General features: G+C 44.7%; 1 protein-coding gene across 1 annotated transcript in view; it reads left to right on the plus strand.

The window, feature by feature from the left end:
- Window positions 1-20,083, plus strand: part of LOC132831202 (SH3 and multiple ankyrin repeat domains protein 1-like) — a 267,969-nt gene that overhangs the window by 138,708 nt on the left and 109,178 nt on the right. The window contains exons 16-19 of the mRNA XM_060849215.1: window positions 12,157-12,292; window positions 15,114-15,194; window positions 17,995-18,006; window positions 19,105-19,128. Of these exons, the coding sequence (XP_060705198.1) occupies window positions 12,157-12,292; window positions 15,114-15,194; window positions 17,995-18,006; window positions 19,105-19,128 (253 nt within the window). The remainder of the gene's footprint in view (window positions 1-12,156; window positions 12,293-15,113; window positions 15,195-17,994; window positions 18,007-19,104; window positions 19,129-20,083) is intronic.

Below are 20,083 nucleotides of genomic sequence, written 5' to 3' on the forward strand. Positions count from 1 at the left end.
TCCCCAGTTATTTGTATCATCCTCTGTGTAGATAAAACTAAAGTAGTTATTTAATTGTTCTGCCATTTCTTGATCTCCGTTGTTTGTTCTCCATTGTTAATGCTGCCATTTCAGATTGTAAGGGGCACACATTCATCCTTACCAATCTTTTTCTTTTATAGAAGCTTTTGCATTTAGCTTTTATGTTTCTTAAAAGTTTCTTGAAAATAGTCTACTTTTCCTCTTCTAATCAATCTCTTGTTCCTCTTTTATTGAATACTATGTTGCTCCCAATCTTCAGGTTTGCTGCTTTTTCTCAGAACTTTATATGATGACTCTTTGGATTTAATGCTGGCCTTCCTTCCTTTGAGGCGATACTGTTCCAATTCACCATCACACTTTTTAATTAAGTTACTCAATTTAACGTGGCCAACTCATATCCTCAAAGTTTCCTTTGTTTAGATACAGGACCCTCGTTTCAGATTGGTCTACTCCACTTTCCATTTCAATGAAAAATTCAATTATTTTATGGTCACTCCTTCCTAAATTAATTAAAAATGCTTCTCATTCCAAAGTACCAATTCCAGGATAATTCCTGAGTTGGTTCCTCAACGTATTGGTCTTAAACAAAAACACTTGTACACCCTGCAGGAGTTCAATTGCCACAGTATAATCTTCTTGTAAAAAAAAAGGCATTTGTCTTTGTAGGAGATTAGCCACTTGACATTTCAAAGCTTTGAATGTGTTTCATGAATTGTATCATCCGTCGTCATATCTCCATCGTCATTTCCGCCACCTCCAAATGGATCCCACCATCAGGGATATATTTCCCTCCCCTTCCCATCAGAGTTCCGAAAAGACCACTCCCTCCGTGACTCCCTTATCAGGTCCACACCCCCCACCAACCCAATCTCCACCTTCCCCTGCAACCGCAAGAAATGCAAAACTTGCGCCCACACCTCCCCCCTCACTTTCCTCCAAGGCCCCAAGGGATCCTTCCATATCCACCACAAAATCACCTGCACCTCCACACACATCATCTATTGCATCTGCTGCACCCGATGTGGCCTCCTCTATATTGGGGAGTCAGGCCGCCTACTTGCGGAACGTTTCAGAGAACACCTCTGGGACACCCGGACCAACCAACCCAACCACCCTGTGGCTCAACAGTTCAACTCCCCCTCCCACTCCACCAAGGACATGCAGGTCCTTGGACTCCTCCATCACCAGACCATAGCACCATGACGGCTGGAGGAAGAGCGCCTCATCTACCGCCGAGGAACCCTCCAACCACAAGGGATGAACTCAGATTTCTCCAGTTTCCTCATTTCCCCTCCCCCCACCTCGTCTCAGTCCCAACCCTCGAACTCAGCACCACCTTTCTAACCTGCAATCTTCTTCCTGACCTCTCCACCCCACCCCCACTCCGGCCTATCACCCTTACCTTAACCTCCTTCCACCTATCGCATCTCCAACGCCCCTCCCCCAAGTCCCTCCTCCCTACCTTCTATCTTAGCCTGCTGGATAAACTTTCCTCATTCCTGATGAAGGGCTCTGGCCCGAAACGTCGATTCTTCTGCTCCTTGGATGCTGCCTGACCTGCGCTTTTCCAGCAACACATTTTCAGCTCTGATCTCCAGCATCTACAGTCCTCACTTTCTCCTTAAAGTGGTAGAGTCCAAAATCACTCTCTCCTCAAAAGTGCTTACTTAGCGTGTAGGTTCTCACCAGGTTCTGTTCAGAGTTGGCAGTTTTCTAAAATTCTCAGTCCATTTCCATTTGGGGAGGCTCAGTGGTTAGCACTGCTGCCTCACAGCACCAGGCACCCGGGTTCAATTCCACCCTCAGGCGACTGTGTGGTGTTTACACACTCTCCCCGTGTCTGTATGGGTTTCCTCCAAGTGCTCTGGTTTTGTCCCACAGTCCAAAGATGTGCAGATTAGGGTGGATTGGCTATGGACAATGCAGGGTTACAGGGATGGGGTAGGTCAGAGTGGAATGGTCTTTGGAGGGTAGGTGTGGATTCAATGGGCTGAATGGCATCTTTCCACACTGTTGGCTTTGTATGCTTCTCTTGCTAATTGGCACACCCATGAAGGATGACTGCCTCGGAACTCCACGGGAGTTTTGGGCTGGATGGAGACCATCTTCATCTTCAACATTTGAGTGAAAGAATAGTATTAAACTGGAGAGGATTCACAAGGATGTTACCAGCACTCAAGGGTTAGAAAATAAGGATAGACTGGAACTTTTTCACTGGAGCATAGGATGTTGAGGGATGACCTTATCGAGGTTTGTAAAACCATGAGGGGTGCAGATAAGGTGAATAGCAAAGGTCTCTTCACAGGTCATAGTTCTAAGATGAGAGGAGAAAGGGACCTGAGGAGCAATAATTTCATACAAATGGTGGTTCGTTTGTGGAATGAAGTGTCAGAGGAAGTGGTAGATCATTTGGACATGAACAGGAAGGGTTTAGAGGGATATGGGCCAAACGCAGGCAGGTAGCACTAGGTTGGGAAAGCTGGTCAGCATGGTTGAGTTGGACTGAAGGGTCTGTGTCTGTGCTGTCTGAGTCTATCAGGAAGGGGATTAAAGGTTACAGGGAGAAGACAGGAGAATGTGGCTGAGAAACATACCAGCCATGACCAAATGGCAGAGCAAACACGATGGGCCGAATGGCCCAATTTTGCTCCTATATCCTATGGTGTCACACTCTGACAAAGGTTGTCAGGATAAACGCGGTAATGACAGACCAATCTGTTTAATTTCAACGGTGCGGATACTTCTAGAAACAATTATTCAGGATAGAATCAGGAGTCACATGGAAAAGGTGGGTTGATTTGGAAGAGTCAGCGTGAATTTCTGAAGAGGAAATGATCTTTAACCAACCTGCTGGGGTGTTTGAAGAGGTAACAGGGAGGGACGATGAGGGTAACACCGCTGATGTGGTGTACGTGAATTTCCAGAAGGCATTTGAGGCACTGCAACAGAACAGACTTGTGAGGAAAGTTATGGGCCATGGAATTAAAGGGACCTTTTTTTATTAATTTTGTGGGATGGGGGCTTCGCTGACTGGGCCCAGCACTTATTGCCCCTCAAGAAGGTGGGAGTAAGTGCCTTCTTGAACCATTGCAATCCACCTGCTATAGGTTGACCCACAATGTCCTTAGGGAGGAAATTCCAGGATTTTGACCCAGCGACAGTGAAGGAACAGCAATATATTTCCAAGTTGGGATGGTGAGTGGCTTGGAGGGGAACTTGAAGGTGGTGGTGTTACCATATATCTGCTGCTCTTGACCTTCTAGATGGAAGTGGTTGTGGGTTTGGAAGGTGCTGTCGGAGGATCTTTGGTGAATTTCTGCAGTGCATCTTGTGGATAATACACACTGCTGCTGCTGAGCATGGATAGTGGAGGGAGTGGATACTTGTGGGTATGGTGAAAATCAAGTGGGCTGCTTTGTGGATGGTGTCAAGCTTCTTGAGCGTATTTGGAGCTGCACCCATCCAGGGAAATGGGGAGTATTCCATCAAACTCCTGACTTGTACCTTCTAGGCTTTGGACAGGTTTTGAGGAGGCGAGTTACTCGTCGTGGTATTCCTGACCTCTGACCTGCTCTTGTAGCCGCTGTGTTTATGTGGTGTCAATGATAACCCCCAGGATGTTGATAGTGGGACAATTCAGTGATGGTTACACTGTTGGATACCAAGGGGCGGTAGCTGGATTGTCAATGAGGATATAAAATGAGCTGAATAATAGGTGTCAGGGAGCAATGGTTGATGGATATGGATCAAACTGGAAAAAAGTTTGTATGGAGGTCCCTGGGGGCTGGAAGTGAGACCCTTGCTTTTTCTGATATATATCAATGATCGAGATTTGGGATGCAGGGAGACCATTTCAAAGCTTGTAGATGGTTTTGAATTGAATTGAATTGAAAATGTTATAAGTCACCAGTTATATCATCTTAGGCACAAAGGTACCTGGGCATGATCCTTAGCCAGAATAGAGAAAGGAAGAAAGAAACGTTACATTACAGCTACACACACAGTATAACCATAGTTACATTACAACTGTACACAGTATAACCATAGTTACATTACAGCTATACACAGTATAACCATAGTTAAATGACAGCTACACACATTATAACCATAGTTACATTACAGCTGTGCACAGTATAACCTTGGTTACATTACAGCTACACACAGTATAACCATATTTACATTATAGCTACACACATTATAACCATAGTTACATTACAGCTGTACACAGTATAACCATAGTTACATTACAGCTACACACATTAGAACAATAGTTACATTATAGCTGTACACAATATAACCGTAGTTAAATTACAGGTACACACAGTATAACCATATTTACATTTCAGCTATACACAGTATAACAGTAGTTGCATTACAGCTACACACAGTATAACTGTAATTACATTACAGCTGCACACATATAACCATAGTTACATTACAGCTGAACACAGTATAACCATACTTACGTTATAGCTTTACACAGTATAGCCATAGTTACCTTACAGCTACGCACAAAATAACCATACATACATTACAGCTATACACAGTGAAACCATTATTATATTACAGCTGTACACAGTATAGCCAGAGTTACATTACAGCTATACACAATGTAACCAGAGATACATTACAGCTATACACGGTATAACCGTAATTACATTCCAGCTATACACAGTAAAAACATAATTATATTACAGCTGTACAGAATATAACCATAGTTACATTTCAGCTATACATAGTATAACCATAGTTGCATTACAGCTAAACACAATATAACTGCAGTTACATTACAGCTTTACACAGTATCACCATAGTTACATTACAGCCATACGCAGTAAATCCATAGTTACATTACAACTTTTAAACAGTATAACCATAATTACATTAGAGCTGTACACAATACAACCATCGTAATATTTCAGCTGTACACAGTATAATCATAGTTACATTTCAGCGATACACAGTACAACCTCCGTTACATTACAGCTATACACAACATAACCATAGTTAGATTTGAGCTTAACACAGGCTAATCATAGTTACATTACAGCTGTACACAGCATAACTGTAGTTATATTACAGCTATACACAGTATACCTGTAGTTACATTACAGCTATACACAGTATAACCATAGTTACATTATAGCTATACACAATATAACCGTAGTTACATTACAGCTGTACACAGTATAACCATAGTTACATTACAGCTACACACAATATAACCGTAGTTATATTACAGCTATTCATAGTATAACTGTAGTTGCATTACAGTAGTACACTATATCACCATAGTTACATCACAGCTGTACATGGTATAACTGTAGTTATATTACAGCTGTACATAGTATAACCACAGTTACATTTCAGCTATACACAGTATAACCGTAGTTAGATTACAGCTGTACACATATCACCACAGTTACATTACAGCTATTCATAATATGACCATAGTTACATTGCGGCTATTCATAGTACTACCATAGTTACATTACAGCTATACACGGTACACCCATAGTTACATTACAACTCGACACAGTACAACCGTATTTACATTACAGCTGCACACAGTATAACCATAGTTACATTACAGTATACACAGTATAACCATATTTACATTACAGCTACACGCAGTATAACTGTAATTACATTACAGCTACACACAGTATAACCATATTTACATTTCAGCTATACACAGTATAACTGTAGTTACATTACACCTGAACACAGTATAACCATATTTACATTACAGCTATACACAGTATAACCATAGTTACATTACACTACGCACAATATAACCATACTTACATTACAGACATACACAGTATAACCGTAGTTACATTACAGCTATACACAGTAAATCGATAGTTTCATTACAGCTGTAAACAGTATAAGCATAGTTGCATTAGAGCTGTACACAGTACAACCATCGTAATAGTTCAGCTGTACACAGTATAACCATAGTTACATTTCAGCGATACACAGTATAACCGCCGTTACATTACAGCTATACACAATATAACCATAGATAGATTTGAGCTTCACACAGGATAACTATAGTTATATTACAGCTATACACAGTGTAACCATGGTTGCATTACAACTATACACAATATAACTGTAGTTACATTACAGCTACACACAGTATAACCATAGTTACATTACAGCTGTACACAGTATAACCATACCTACATTACAGCTATACACAGTATAACCATAGTTACATTACAGCTATTCATAGTATAACCGTAGTTACATTAGAGCTATACACAGTATAACTGTAGTTGCATTACAGTTATACACTGTATCACCATAGTTACATTTCAGCTGTACACAATATAACCATAGTTACATTACAGCTGTACACAGTATAACCATACCTACATTTCAGCTATACACAGTATAACCATAGTTATATTACAGGTATACACAGTATAACCATAGTTACATTAGAGCTATACACAATACAACCATAGTTACATTTCAGCTTTACACAGCTATACACAGTATAACCATTGTTACATTTCAGCTGTACACAGGATAACCGTAGTTACATTACAGCTATACACAATATAACCATAGTTACATTACAGCTACACACAGTATAACCATAGTTACATTACAGTTATACACAATGTAACCATAGTTACATTACAGGTATACACTGTATAACTGTAGTTACATTTCCACTATACATAATGTAACCATAGTTACATTAAATGTATACACAGTATAACCATAGTTACATTATAGCTATACACATTATGACCGTACTTACCTTACAGCTATACACAGTATAACCATAGTTACATTACAACTATAAACAAAATTACCATAGTTATATTACAGCTATACACAGTATAACAATCATTACATTACAGCTATACACAGTATAACCGTAGTTACATTACAGCTGTACCCAGTATAACAATCATGACATTACAGCAATACACAATATAACCATAGTTACATTACAGCATTTCACAGTATAACCATATTTACATTACAGCTGTACACAATTTAACCATAGTTACATATCAGATCTACACAGTATAACTGTAGTTACATTACAGCTGTATACAGTACAACCATAGTTACATTACAGCTATACACAGTATAACCATAATTACATTCCAGCTGTACACAATATAACCATAGTTATATTACAGCTATACACAGTATAATCGTAGTTACGTTACAGCTATACACAAAATTCCCATCGTTACATTACAGCTATACACATATAACCATAATTACATTTCAGATACACACCGTATAACCATAGTAACATTACAACTCTACGCAGTATAACAATCATTACATTACAGCTATACACAGTATAACCGTAGTTACATCACAGCTATACACAGTATAACCATAGTTAAATTACTGTTATACACGATATAACCATAGTCACATTACAGCTATACACTGTATAACTGTAGTTACATTTCCGCTTCACACAATATAACCATAGTTACATTAAATGTATACACAGTATAACCATAGTTATATTAGAGCTATACTCAATATAACCATAGTTACATTACAGCTATATATGGTATAGCCGTAGTTACATTACAGCTATACACAATATGACCATATTTACATTATAGTTATCCACAATGTAATGGAGCTTCAATTCAGAGAAAGTGTGAGGTGATGGATTTTGTTCGGAAGAACAATATAAAACAGGGAGTACCATTCTTAAGGGAGTTTAGGAGCAGAGTGACTGAGCTGAGAACGTGCACAGATCACTGAAGGTGGCACAACATTGTGTGGAGCTACTGGTGTTGGACTGGGGTGGACAAAGTCAGGAGTCACATGACTTGAGGTTATAGCCCAACAGATTTATTTGAATCCAAAAGCTTTTGGAGCAACACTCCTTCATCAGGTGAAGTCTGAAAACTGTTGGACTACAACCTGGCGTTGAGTGACTTCTGACAACGGCAAGTCAGGTGGAAAGAGCAGTTTATAAAGTATGCAGGCTTTATTCATAGAGTTACAGACTAAAAGAGCAATGAGGGGATTTTAAATTTCTATGAGAGACTTGTCAGACCTCAGCTGGAGTATTGCGTATAAGTTGTTGGTCCCATATTCTCAGAAAGGGTGGAGAGAATGCAGAAGCGATTTACGGGAATGGTTTCAGGGATAAGTAACTTCAGTTACAACGAAGGATCAAAGACTTTGGGTCTGTTCTCCTTGTTTGTAAGAAGGCTGAGAGGGAGACCTGACAGAGGCTGTCAGCAGGCTGAATGGAGCAGCGAGAGCGAAGCTCATACCCGCTGAGAGGAGGATTGAGAACCAGGGTGTGAAGATTCACACGGTTATTTGCAAAAGAAGCAAATGTGATACAAGAAAGTCGGTTTCACGCAGCGAGTATCCAGGGTATGGAGAGTACTGCTTGGAAAGGTGAGAGATTGGATGATTATTGAGAGATAAATAATGTGAAAGGGCACGGGGAAAAATAGCAGGAGTTTGGCATTGCACAATACCCACTTAATGGGCCAAATGGCCTTGCTGGGACCTAAACAATTCTGTGATTATGGTAACTGATCGAATCTCACGGCGCTTGATTGGTTTAGCCTGGCTGTGAACTCAGAACAAATATAGGATCATACAATCCCTGCAGTGTGGGAGCAGACCATTTGGCCTATTGAGTGCACACTGGCCCTCTGAGGAGTATCCTACCCCAAACCTTTCCCCCCTCCCCTATAATCCTGCATTTCCCATGGCCAGTCCACCAAACATGCACACCTTTGGACTGTGGCAGGAAACCCACACGGGAGAATGTGCAAACTTCACACAGACAGTCACCTGAGGGCGGAATCGAACCTGGATTCCCAGCATTGTGAGGCCCCTCTGAATGGGGTTAAACAGACAGCATAGGATCTGAGTTTTTTTGTGTGATTGCGGTGATTTTTAAAAATTTCTTGTAAATAAACCTCTTGAACAATTCAAAAGTGATGTCACTTCTGCAGTGTTCTTAATGATATAAAATGCACACCATTTGCAGCGTAAGTTTACAATGTTGAATCTGATATGGTCCACGCCTTGGTATGACCTCGGCTTGACCTTTCCAGAACATTTGAACTCTCTCTATTGCTGTCTTGTTGGCCCCTGATTGAATGGTGCTAAAATCTAACACATCTCAATGTCATTGTCACTCACCTGGACGTGAGTTCACTTTCCCCAAACACGGGTGGGATCACGGGGCCCTCTCAATTCCTCTTCCTGTCAAAGTTCTCACTGTTTCAGTGATTCTCAATTGTGCTCCACACTGCACACTGCCCTTCCTGTTGCACACTGCACCCCATTCACATTTTGTCTGACTTTCACTCATTCTCACACGGGGTCAAATTAATTTACTTTTCAAGTGCTCCTCTTGAGATTTTCTCAAGGGTTGCTTTTTACAGGTTTCGCAAGCTAATTTTCCACTCTCACTAACTCACTTACAATCATCAAGCAACAATACCTTCCTGCTCATGTTAAGAAATGAAGCATTTGGGTGGCCCAGTGGTTAGCACAAGGTGTGGTGCTGGGAAAGCACAGCAGGTCAGGTAACGTCCGAGGAGCGGGAGAGTCGACGTTTCGGGCATAAGCCGTGAGGAAGGTGTTTGGTATGCTTTCCTTTATTGGTCAAAGCATTGAGTACAGAAGTTGGGAGGTCATATTGTGGCTGTACAGGACATTGGTTAGGCCGCTGTTGGAATATTGGATGCGATTCTGGTCTCCTTCCTATCGGAAAGATGTTGTGAAACTTGAAAGAGTTCAGAAAAGGTTTACAAGGATGTTGCCAGGGTTGGAGGATTTGAGCTATAGGGTGAGGCTGAATAGGCTGGGGCTGTTTTCCCTGGAGCGTTGGAGGCTGAGGAGTGACCTTATAGAGGTTTACAAAATTATGAGGGGCATGGACAGGATAAATAGACAAAGTCTTTTCCCTGAGGTGGGGAAGTCCAGAACTGGAGTGAGAGGGGAAAGATATTAAAGGGACCCAAGAGGCATCTTTTTCACGCAGAGGGTGGTACATGTATGGAATGAGCTGCTAGAGGAAGTGGTGGAGGCTAGTACAATTGCAACATTTTTTTTAGATTAGATTACATACAGTGTGGAAACAGGCCCTTCGGCCCAGTAAGTCCACACTGACCCTCCGAAGGCCAACCCACCCAGAACCATTCCCCTACATTTACCCCTGTTTAATGCACCTAACACTATGTGCAATTTAACATGGCCAGTTCACCTGAACTGCACATATTTGGATTGTGGGAGGAAACCGGAGCAACCGGAGGAAACCCACGTAGACACGAGGAGAATGTGCAAACTCCCCACAGACAGTTGCCCAAGGCGAGAATTGAACCTGGGTCCCTGCCGCTGTTAAGCTGCAGTGCTAACCACTGAGCCACCGTGCCACTCGCATCTGGATGGGTATATGAATAGGAAGGGTTTAGAGGAATATAGGCCAGGTGCTGGCAGGTGGGGACTAGATTGGGTTGGGATATCCGGTCGGCATGGACGAGTTGGACCAAAGGGTCTGTTTCTGTGCTGTACATCTCTATGACTCTATAAGCCCTTCATCTCATTCCTGATGAAGAGCTTATGCCCGAAACGTTGATTCTCCTGTACCTCGGATGCTGCCTGACCTGCTGTCCTTTTCCAGCACCACACTTTTTGACTCTGAAATCCAGCATCTGCAGTCATCACTTTCTCTCAGTGGTTAGCACTGCTGCCTCACAGTACTAGTGACGTAGGTTTGATTCCCTGTGTGTAAGATGTGCTTCCTCAATTCTATCCTTCTCCATTTCTGCTTTCCCCTGTCTCCTAAACTTAGTGAAAAGGTTTCCCTCAAAAGTCAAAATTGTAAAATCACAACCTCCATTGGGGATCACCCTATTCTCTTCTGTTTTCAGAGAAACACAGGTTTAGTTTGTGTAATTGTTCCTTACAAACTAACCCCTCTCACGTGTAATGTTTGGTATATGGTTATAATCTGATCTTTACTTTTTTTAAGATTAGATTCTCTACAGTAGGGAAACAGGCTGCTTAGCCCAACAAGTCCATACCAAGCCATTCCCCTAACCTATATTTACCCCTGACTAGTGCACTGGCCAATTCACCTAACCTGCACGTCTTTGGATTGTGGGAGGAAACCCACACAGACACGGGGAGAATGTGCAAACTCCACACAGACAGTCACCAGAGGCAGGGATCGAACCTGGGTCCCTAGCACTGAGAGGCAGCAGTGCTAACCACTGAGCCACTATGCCACCCTGCCTTCAGGTGATGGGATGCTGTCACTTGTGACCCATCCCTAATAGCTTTGGACTGAGTGTCTTGCTGGGTCATTTCTGAAAAGATTGACAAGGGTGTTGCCAGGGTTGGAGGATTGAGCTATAGGGAGAGGCTGAACAGGCTGGGGCTGTTTTCCCTGGAGTGTCAGAGGCTGAGGGGTGACCTTATAGACCTCATGAGGGCAATTAGGAGTCAACCACTTTGTTGTGGGTCTAGAGTCACATGTAGGCCAGACTGGGTAAAGATGACAGATTCCCTTTCCTGAAGGGCATTAGTAAACCAGATGGGTTTTTTGTGATAATTAGCAATAGCCTCACTCTCATTGTTATGATGATTGAGATCAGGATTTTATTGATTAATTCACTAGCTGCCTTCGAATCCCAACAATGCGGGAATAGGCCGTTCAGCCCATCAGGTCTGCACCAGACTACCAAAGAGTATGCTACATAGACCTATGCCCACGTTTTCCATGGCTAATCCACCTGACCTGCACATCTTTGGATTGTGGGAAGAAACTGGAACACCCAGAGGATACCCACGCAGATGCAGGGAGAATGTGCAAACTCTACACAGTCACCCGAGGCTGGAATCGAACCTGGGTCCCTGGCGCTGCGAACCACTGAGCCACCGTGCCTTGGTGGGATTTGAGCTAACTTACTTCATCCTGTGGGTTACTAGCCCACTACGCTAATGCCTTCCACTTTCACCGTTCATTAGGATGTACGAGCCCGGATAAACCCCACTGTGGTCGATGGGGTGAACACCCCTTTGCTGTCCCACTGGACAGTTGATTTACCCACGTGCATTTCTGAGTCCTTATCGCCATTGTTTGTCATTGCTTTCCAGGTCAATGGGCAGAACGTGGTGAAGGTGGGACATCGACAGGTGGTCAACATGATCCGACAAGGTGGCAATAACCTCATGCTCAAGGTCGTCATGGTAACCCGCAATCCTGACATGGAGGAAGCTTCCAGGAAGAAAGGTAGGGCATTTCGGAGAGGTGGGAATTCTGAACGACTCCATTCACAAATGACAGTGCAGCACTCCCTCAGCACTGATCCTCTGACTCTCTGACAGTGCAGCATACCCTCAGCACTGACCCTCTGACAGTGCAGCACTCCCTCAGCACTGACCCTCCGACAGTGCAGCACTCCCTCAGCACTGAACCTCCAAAAGTGCGGGGCTCCCTCAGCAATGAACCTCCGACAGTGCGGGGCTCCTTCAGCCCTGAACCTCTGACAGTGCGGGGCTCCTTCAGCACTGACTCTCTGACAGTGTGGGGCACCTTCAGCACTGACCCTCTGACAGTGCGGGGCTCCTTCAGCACTGACCCTCTGACAGTGTGGCACTCCCTCAGCATTGACCCTCTGACAGTGCGGGGCACCTTCAGCACTGACCCTCCAACAGTGCGGCATTCCCTCAGCATTGACCCTCTGACAGTGTGGCACTCCCTCAGTACTGACCCTCTGACAGTGTTATACTCTAACAGATTGCCCTCTAACAGATCTTGTGCCGTTGACTCTTCGCTCTCCATCCCCTCGGGACAGCAGCTCATTGTTGTTGAAACCAGTTAGTGCCTGAAATGGTTAACTGAGATTACAGGATAAGCTCCGCCTATTAGGATACCCTGGGAGAAGCGAGTCAGCTTGTGTTGTAAAGACACCAGTTCAGTTGTTATTCTAAACTCTGGAGTGTTTGTAGTGATGTCCAGAAACTCTTAAGAATGTTCATCTAACTCTGTTGTAAAATAACCAACGATGAATTATTATGTTATAAATGCGTCAATTTATCAAGATTAATCTTCTCCTATACAGTGCTGGAGCTGGACAGCAGGGAAACAGACCCTTCAGTCCAACACATCCATGCTGACCAGACATCTTAACCTAACCTAGTCCCATTTGCCAGCAATTGGCGCATGTCCCTCCAAACCCTTCCTATGCCTGTCCCCGTCCAAACACCTTTTAAACGTTGCTGAAAATGTGTTGCTGGTTAAAGCGCAGCAGGTCAGGCAGCATCCAAGGAACAGGAAATTTGACGTTTCGGGCACAAGCCCTACCAGCCACCACCACTTCCTCTGGCAGCTTGTTCTCTTCCCAACTACTCATGAAGGTCTGGGAATCACCTGATCACCTCCCAGGGATTTATCTACCTTTACGCTTTTCCAAGTCCTTTTCCACAGTAAATGCTGATGCAAGATACTCATTTAGTATCTCACCCATCTCCTGCGGTTACACACGTAGACGGCCTTGTTGATCTTTAAGGGACCCTATTCTCTCCCTAGTTACCCTTTTGTCCTTAATGTATTTCGAGAATCTCTTTGGATCCTCCGTAATCCTATTTGCTAATTATCTTATGCCCCCTTTTGCCCTCCAGATTTCGCTCTCAGTATACTCCTACTACCCTTATACTCCTCCAGGGATTCTCTCAATCCCAGCTGTCTATACCTGACAAATGACTCCTTTTTCTTGACCAGAGCCTCAACTTCTGTAGTCACTCAGCATTCCTTATACCTACCAGCCTTGCCCTTCACATTAACAGGAACATACTGCCTCTGAACTCTCGTTATCACATCCTTACAGGCCTCCTTTTCCAGCCGTCCCTTTAGCGCAAACAGCCTCCTCCAATCAACTTTTGAAAGTTCCTGTCTGATAACCATCAAAATTGGCCTTCGTCCAATGAGAACATTAACTTTTTGATCAGTGCTATCCTTTTCCATCACTATTTTAAAATTAATAGAATTTGGGTCACTGGTCCCAAAGTGCTCCCCCATTGACACCTCAGTCACCTGCCCTGCCTTATTTCCCAACAGAAGGTCAAGTATTGTTCTTTCTCTAATTTTATATCTACATACTGAATGAGAACATTTTCTTGTATACACTTAACAAATTCCTCACCATCCAAACCCTTAACACTATAGTAGTCCCAGTTTACATTTGGAAAGTTAAAGTCTTCTAACATTTCAATCCTATTTTTCTTACAGATATCTGAGATCTCCTTACGTATTTGCTTCTCAAATTCCCACTGACTATTGGGTGATCTATAATGTAATCCCAATAAGGTGATCGTCCCTTCCTTAGTTCTCAGTTCCACCCATATAACTTGGCTGGATGATCTCCCAGGAATATCCTCTGTAAGTACAGCTGTAATGTTCCCCCTCACCTCTCCTTCCTTGCCTCCTTTTCTATCCTTCCTACAGCAGTTACACCCTGGAACATTAACCTGCCAGTTCTGTCCATCCCTGAGCTACGCCTCTGTAATTTCTATGATACCCCAGTCCCATATTCCCGGCCATGCCCTGAGTTCATCTGGCTTACTTGTTAGGCCTCTTGCATTGAAATGGATGCAGTTTAATTTATCAGTCCTTCCTCATTCTCTGCCAAGTTCTCGTCTTCCTTGACTATTTGACTTGCTCCCCTTATCCACTATACTAGCCTCAGCCTTTTCTCTTTTCTCACTATCGCTTTGGTTCCCACACTCCCCCCTTTACTAGTTTAAAGTCTTCCAAGTACCGCTAGCAAATATCCTTGCAAGGATGTTGGTCCTTTTCCAATTCAGATGCAACCCATCCCTCTCATACAGGTCATTTTTACACATAAAGAGATCCTAACCCTTCTGTCTTTGCATGGACATCATTCTCCACTCAGTATCAGTCACTTTGATTAATACCAACAAGGTCAGGTGACAAAGAATCTACCAAAGGTATCTGAGACGGTACTAATGGACACAACGATAGCATAGAGCGTGCTGGCAGGAGTGATGTGTGAAAATACACCAGTGACAGAGTGTGATATTTTCCGTTTCAGTCACAACGCAGACAAAACGACTCACTCCGCCCGCCATTGCCCTCCGTTCAAAATCCATGACCTCTGAACTTGAGGATCTCGGTAAGCACTTTGAGTTTTTCTGGGTGTAACGTACCGGTTACAATGGTTTCTCACTGTATCGCTTTACGTTTAGGAAAAGCAGCCACCGCCCCCCACCCCCCAATACCAGGAGTAAAATCAAAATGGCTTCGGTGTAACACAAGCTTACAAACACCTGGGGGCACGTGTTCCAGATAGAGGGGCATCTCTTGCCTCAGGCTGAGAACTTCTGCCTGCCCTGCAACCCCAAGCAGCGCCAGGCAGGAACGGTGGCCACTGCTAGGACTGCAGCCAGTGCCTAAGGAAGTGGAGGTTATGGAGAGTGCATTGAAAGTCAGCCAGAGGAGATGGCGAGGACTCAGCTGATTGGCTCCCGGTGACTGGGAGTGTGAGGGGATTGGGTTTGGAATGAGGGAAGGGGTTATTTGGTGCACAAGGGCACATTAAGACGCCCAAAAAGCAAAGGCTAAAAGAGGTTATAATATTGGGAGGGGTTGGGCACATGGGTGGTCTGGGAAAAAAGGCCCTACTGCTTGACTCCAGTGCACAATAAAAGCTGCCAGTTACCCCTCCTTGGCTTTTGTTGGTGATAAATTATCAGGCAGGGGCAGGATGAAGCTCTTCAGTGGCCATTAATTGGCTACTTAAGGATCCCAGTAGGCAAGGGTGTATGGGTTGCCCAATGTCCTGCCAGTAAAATGGGAAGGATTGTTGGGGGAGTGTGGGTGGACTAGGGCATGCCAGTGATTGGAGGGGAGGGGCTGGGTGAAAACAGCAATCAGCCATGGATTGTGTGAAAGAGCAGGGTAGGCTGGAAGGTCTACCCTTCTTCCTGTGTGTCGAAGCATGGTGCCAACTCGGGTCATGTGGTTTCCTAGAGATTCTATCACATGACCACTTCACCGTACTCCTACTCCCAATCCCTAACTCTCATTTGCCCATCCTCATGGCACCCACAACCAATTAGAAGGCACCTTACTTACACCAAATTCACCTCAATTCTCAATCCATTCACCTTTATTCCCACCCGTTCCACAACTAATACTTGGGACGGAATTCTCATTGATAATGCCCTGTGTCCTTTTATCCTATCGGTTACTCAGCGGTAGATTCTGGAGATTAATTTTCAATTCTTGTAATTATTAGGCAGGTTTTTAAACTGGAGAAAGTCAACAGCTTTGGGGGAACCAATAGGAAATGAGGGTGAGGCAACATGACCCTGTTGAATATTGTGGTTGGTTCAAGGGGCCGAAAGGCCTACTCCTACTCCTATTTCCCGGAGCTTTAATTCTGGAGGCTAGGAAATCTCCTTTTATTGGAATGCTGCACATTGATGGAGGACCTCTGTCTAGAGTTAAGGATTAGAAATGATCTTTCGGGGCACTGTGAGGCCTTCAGATTGCAAACACACCCACCCACGTGCCCCCAGTTTGCCAGCTTGGGAGGTGGCACCTTAACATTTTCATCTTGAGAGACTGTAAGCGCAGGACAAATCATCTCAAAGCAGATGGGAAGATGAAAGTCCAGAGGGACGATGCCAATTTTGATTGCTTCATTTTGTTTCTCTTTCTCATTGTTAGAACGGTTTGATGATTTCTCAGAATCACGTGAAGGGAGAATTTGAGTCGTGTGTTTTAAAGGTTTGATCCCTGGTGCTGGGGTTGGGGAATCCTCCTCTCCCTCTTGTCTGTCCTTCCTAAAGGATGAATATCCATGAATATTCTGTTTCCGTTCCTGTGTAATGACAATTAGATCACGCTCACTTACCTCTATCTTCCTGATGTTGAGAGTTTAAGCCATGTCTTTATCTTTTTGACATCATTCTGCTTTTGAAGTGAATTCGATGCAAAGCTTTATTTCTCCTCTCTTGAGTCACCTTAGCAGCTTTTCCATTTCCTGTTCCCAACTTTATTTCCTCCCCTCCGGTGCCTGGCGAGCTAGTTTTAATTGACCCTACAGCACCAACAAGTCTACCTGCCAGGATCTCGGTTCAGGTACTGTTGAGATGTCAACCCCATCCAGCTCATCCCAGAACAGAATGCAACGCCTTGATGACTGTTCCTGGATCCCTGGCTCACTCTGTCAGCACAGCTGGAATGTGTTTCAGCACAGAGCACATTGTAAGACAGAGACCCTGAGCAAAGTCCCGATGGTGACTGTCCCAATCAGTATGGATTTGTGGCATTGGGCGACAAGTTGGTTATTCTGTTAGGATTGGAAGGAACTTGACACAGTCTTGCACTTTTTTCTATTCCATTCGTAGAATCACACAGCGCGGAAACAGACCCTTTTGATCCCAACTCGTGCGCTCCGACCGGACAGCCCAACCTGACCATTTGCCAGCGTCTGGCCCCAATCCCTCTAACCCCAGTGTGTTCTGAAAGCAGGGACTGACCGCCTGGCAGCTCTTCACAGCCCAGGTCCGATGCAAGCCAATCTGGAGAGCATTCATTTGGTTTTTGTGACTTTGGGCCACCCTATTGTTCGTGCCAATGAGCAGAGTGGTCTCCACCTCTGAGTGCCGGTGTTTGAGCTCAGTCAGCTCCAGCTTCCACCCCCCTCCCCACCCCCCTCCAACCGCTTGCGCCCAGCCACAGAAGTGTGTACCATTCCCACCAAAGATCCTCAGGCAGTACCTTGCAAACCCATGACCACTTCCATTTGGAAGGACAAGGGCTAGCAGATACATGGGACACACTACCCCCTGCAAGTTCCCCTCCAAGCCACTCACCATCCTGAGTTGGAAATAATCGGCATTCCTGTGTTCAAATCCTGGAAGTCCCTCCTTCATAGCACTGTCCGTACACCACAAAGACTGCAGTAGATCAAGATGGCAGCACACCACCACCTTCACCGGAGCGATCGAGGATAGGCGATAAATGCTGACCCAAACAGCGATACCCGCATCCCCAAAACTAAATGTTTCCAACCCCGATTGGTTTCCCACCACAGCTGTGATCTCAGAAGAGCGCCCCCTGATGGAACAGGATGTCAGATTTTCATTTCACTGGGTTAACTATTCCTCGGTTTTGGCATCGCTGGCAGCCACCGTGTGATAGCACTTTTTGTAAAGTATGGAGGCAGAAGGCATGGTGCAGACCTCAGGAGCCCAGGGTGATCTGTCTCCCTGCCTGTCACAGTGAGAGGGAGGCTAGTCATTGAGCATCGCTCGCTTCACCACATGAGGTGGGTCAGCAAGCTGGACTGGGGGGTGCCCTCATGGTTGATCCTGGCGCAGGCTGGTGCCTTCAGCCAGGATGTAGCCATCTATGCCATTCTACGGGGCAAACATGCAGGGAGCATCAACAAAGCTCAGGTAGCTCGATACATCGTTCAAGGTGTTTTAAAACTTCCACTTTCAAACCCTGAAGAAGGGTTACACCTGAAACATTGACTTCTCCACCTCCTGGTGCTGCCTGGCTTGCTGTGTTCTCCCTGCCTGTCAACCCTGGATTCCAGCATCCTTTTGTCTCTTTCAAGCCTTCCATGTCCTCCCTCCCTCTCTCTCTCTGCAACCTCCTTCAACTCTGCACCTTCATTAAATCCTGGCCTCTTGCATGTCCCCTGATTTGAGACAGTTTGCCCTCGGTGCACGTACCTTCGGCTATGCCCTAAGCTCTGAAATTCCTCTCCTACTCAACCCTTTCCCTACCCCCACCACCTCCTCCATTAAGACACTCCATCTTTGAATGAGATTTTTGGTTACCTGTCAGGATATCTCCATGCGTGACTCAATGTCAGATTTCATTGGTAATTGCTCCAGCCAAGGGCACAGTGTGTTGTTTAAGCACGATGGAAGGGCGCTACGTAAATTTAAGACGCTAACCTTTTAGTAGTGCAGACAATTACAGATGAACCCTTGGCCAGTTGTTGTAGGTTTAACTTCTAAATGGACTGGAATTGTTTTCTCTTCCCCTCCCTTCCCCCACAGCCTCCCCATGGAACAGGAAGACTGGTGAGTGGGGGGTTGGGCTATATTGCATGGGAAACAAATATTCTCTTTAAGGAAGAAAAGACTCCACCCACAAATATCTCACCACGCACCTTCAGTGTCCATTAACCCATGACCTCCAATATCCCATCTTCATCTCGTTCATTGAAACAGCAAGACCAGACTAGGACTGGACAGGCCTCAGGTGGGGCATGAGGTCTGGAGGACTGTAGCAGGAATCTCTAGTCATGTTTGTTATACAAGGATCTGTGCAGCATGGTGGCTCAGTGGTTAGCACTACTGCCTCATGGTACCTTGGACCCAGGTTCAATTCCAGCCTCAGGCATCTGTCTGTGTGGAGTTTGTACATTCTCCCAGTGTCTGCGTCCACAGTCCAAAGATTAGATTCCCTACAGTGTGGAAACAGGCCCTTCTGCCCAACAAGTCCATGCCGATGCTCCGAAGAGCAACCCACCCTCCTCTGACTAATGCACCTAACACTATGGGCAATTTAGCCTGGCCAATCCACCTGACCTGCACATCTTTGGACTGTGGGAAGAAACCAGAGCACCCAGAGGAAGCCCACACAGACACAGGGAGAGTTTGCAACCTCCACACAGACAGTTGCCCAAGGATGGAATCGAACCCAAGTCCCTGGTGCTGTAAGGCTGCAGTGCTAACCACTGAGCCGCCATGCCACTGTTGTGCAGTTTAGGGTGGATTGACCATGCTAAATTGCCCAGAGTGTCCAGGGATATGCAGGTTAAGTGGATTGGCCATGGGACTTATAGGGTAAGGGTGGGATGCTCTTTGGAGGCTTGGTGTGAGCTGAATGTTCTTCCTGCAATTGTAGGGCATTGATTTTTGGATGGAAGAGAGGATTTATCTTCCAAGCAAAGACCAAGTAGGTTTCCTCATTGGATAATCGAGGTTCCTCTGTACATGGGGTCACCACCATCCTTGCAGGATCCCCTCGCCG

This window comes from Hemiscyllium ocellatum, chromosome 33 (genome assembly GCF_020745735.1).
Source record: "Hemiscyllium ocellatum isolate sHemOce1 chromosome 33, sHemOce1.pat.X.cur, whole genome shotgun sequence".
NCBI lineage: Eukaryota > Metazoa > Chordata > Chondrichthyes > Orectolobiformes > Hemiscylliidae > Hemiscyllium > Hemiscyllium ocellatum.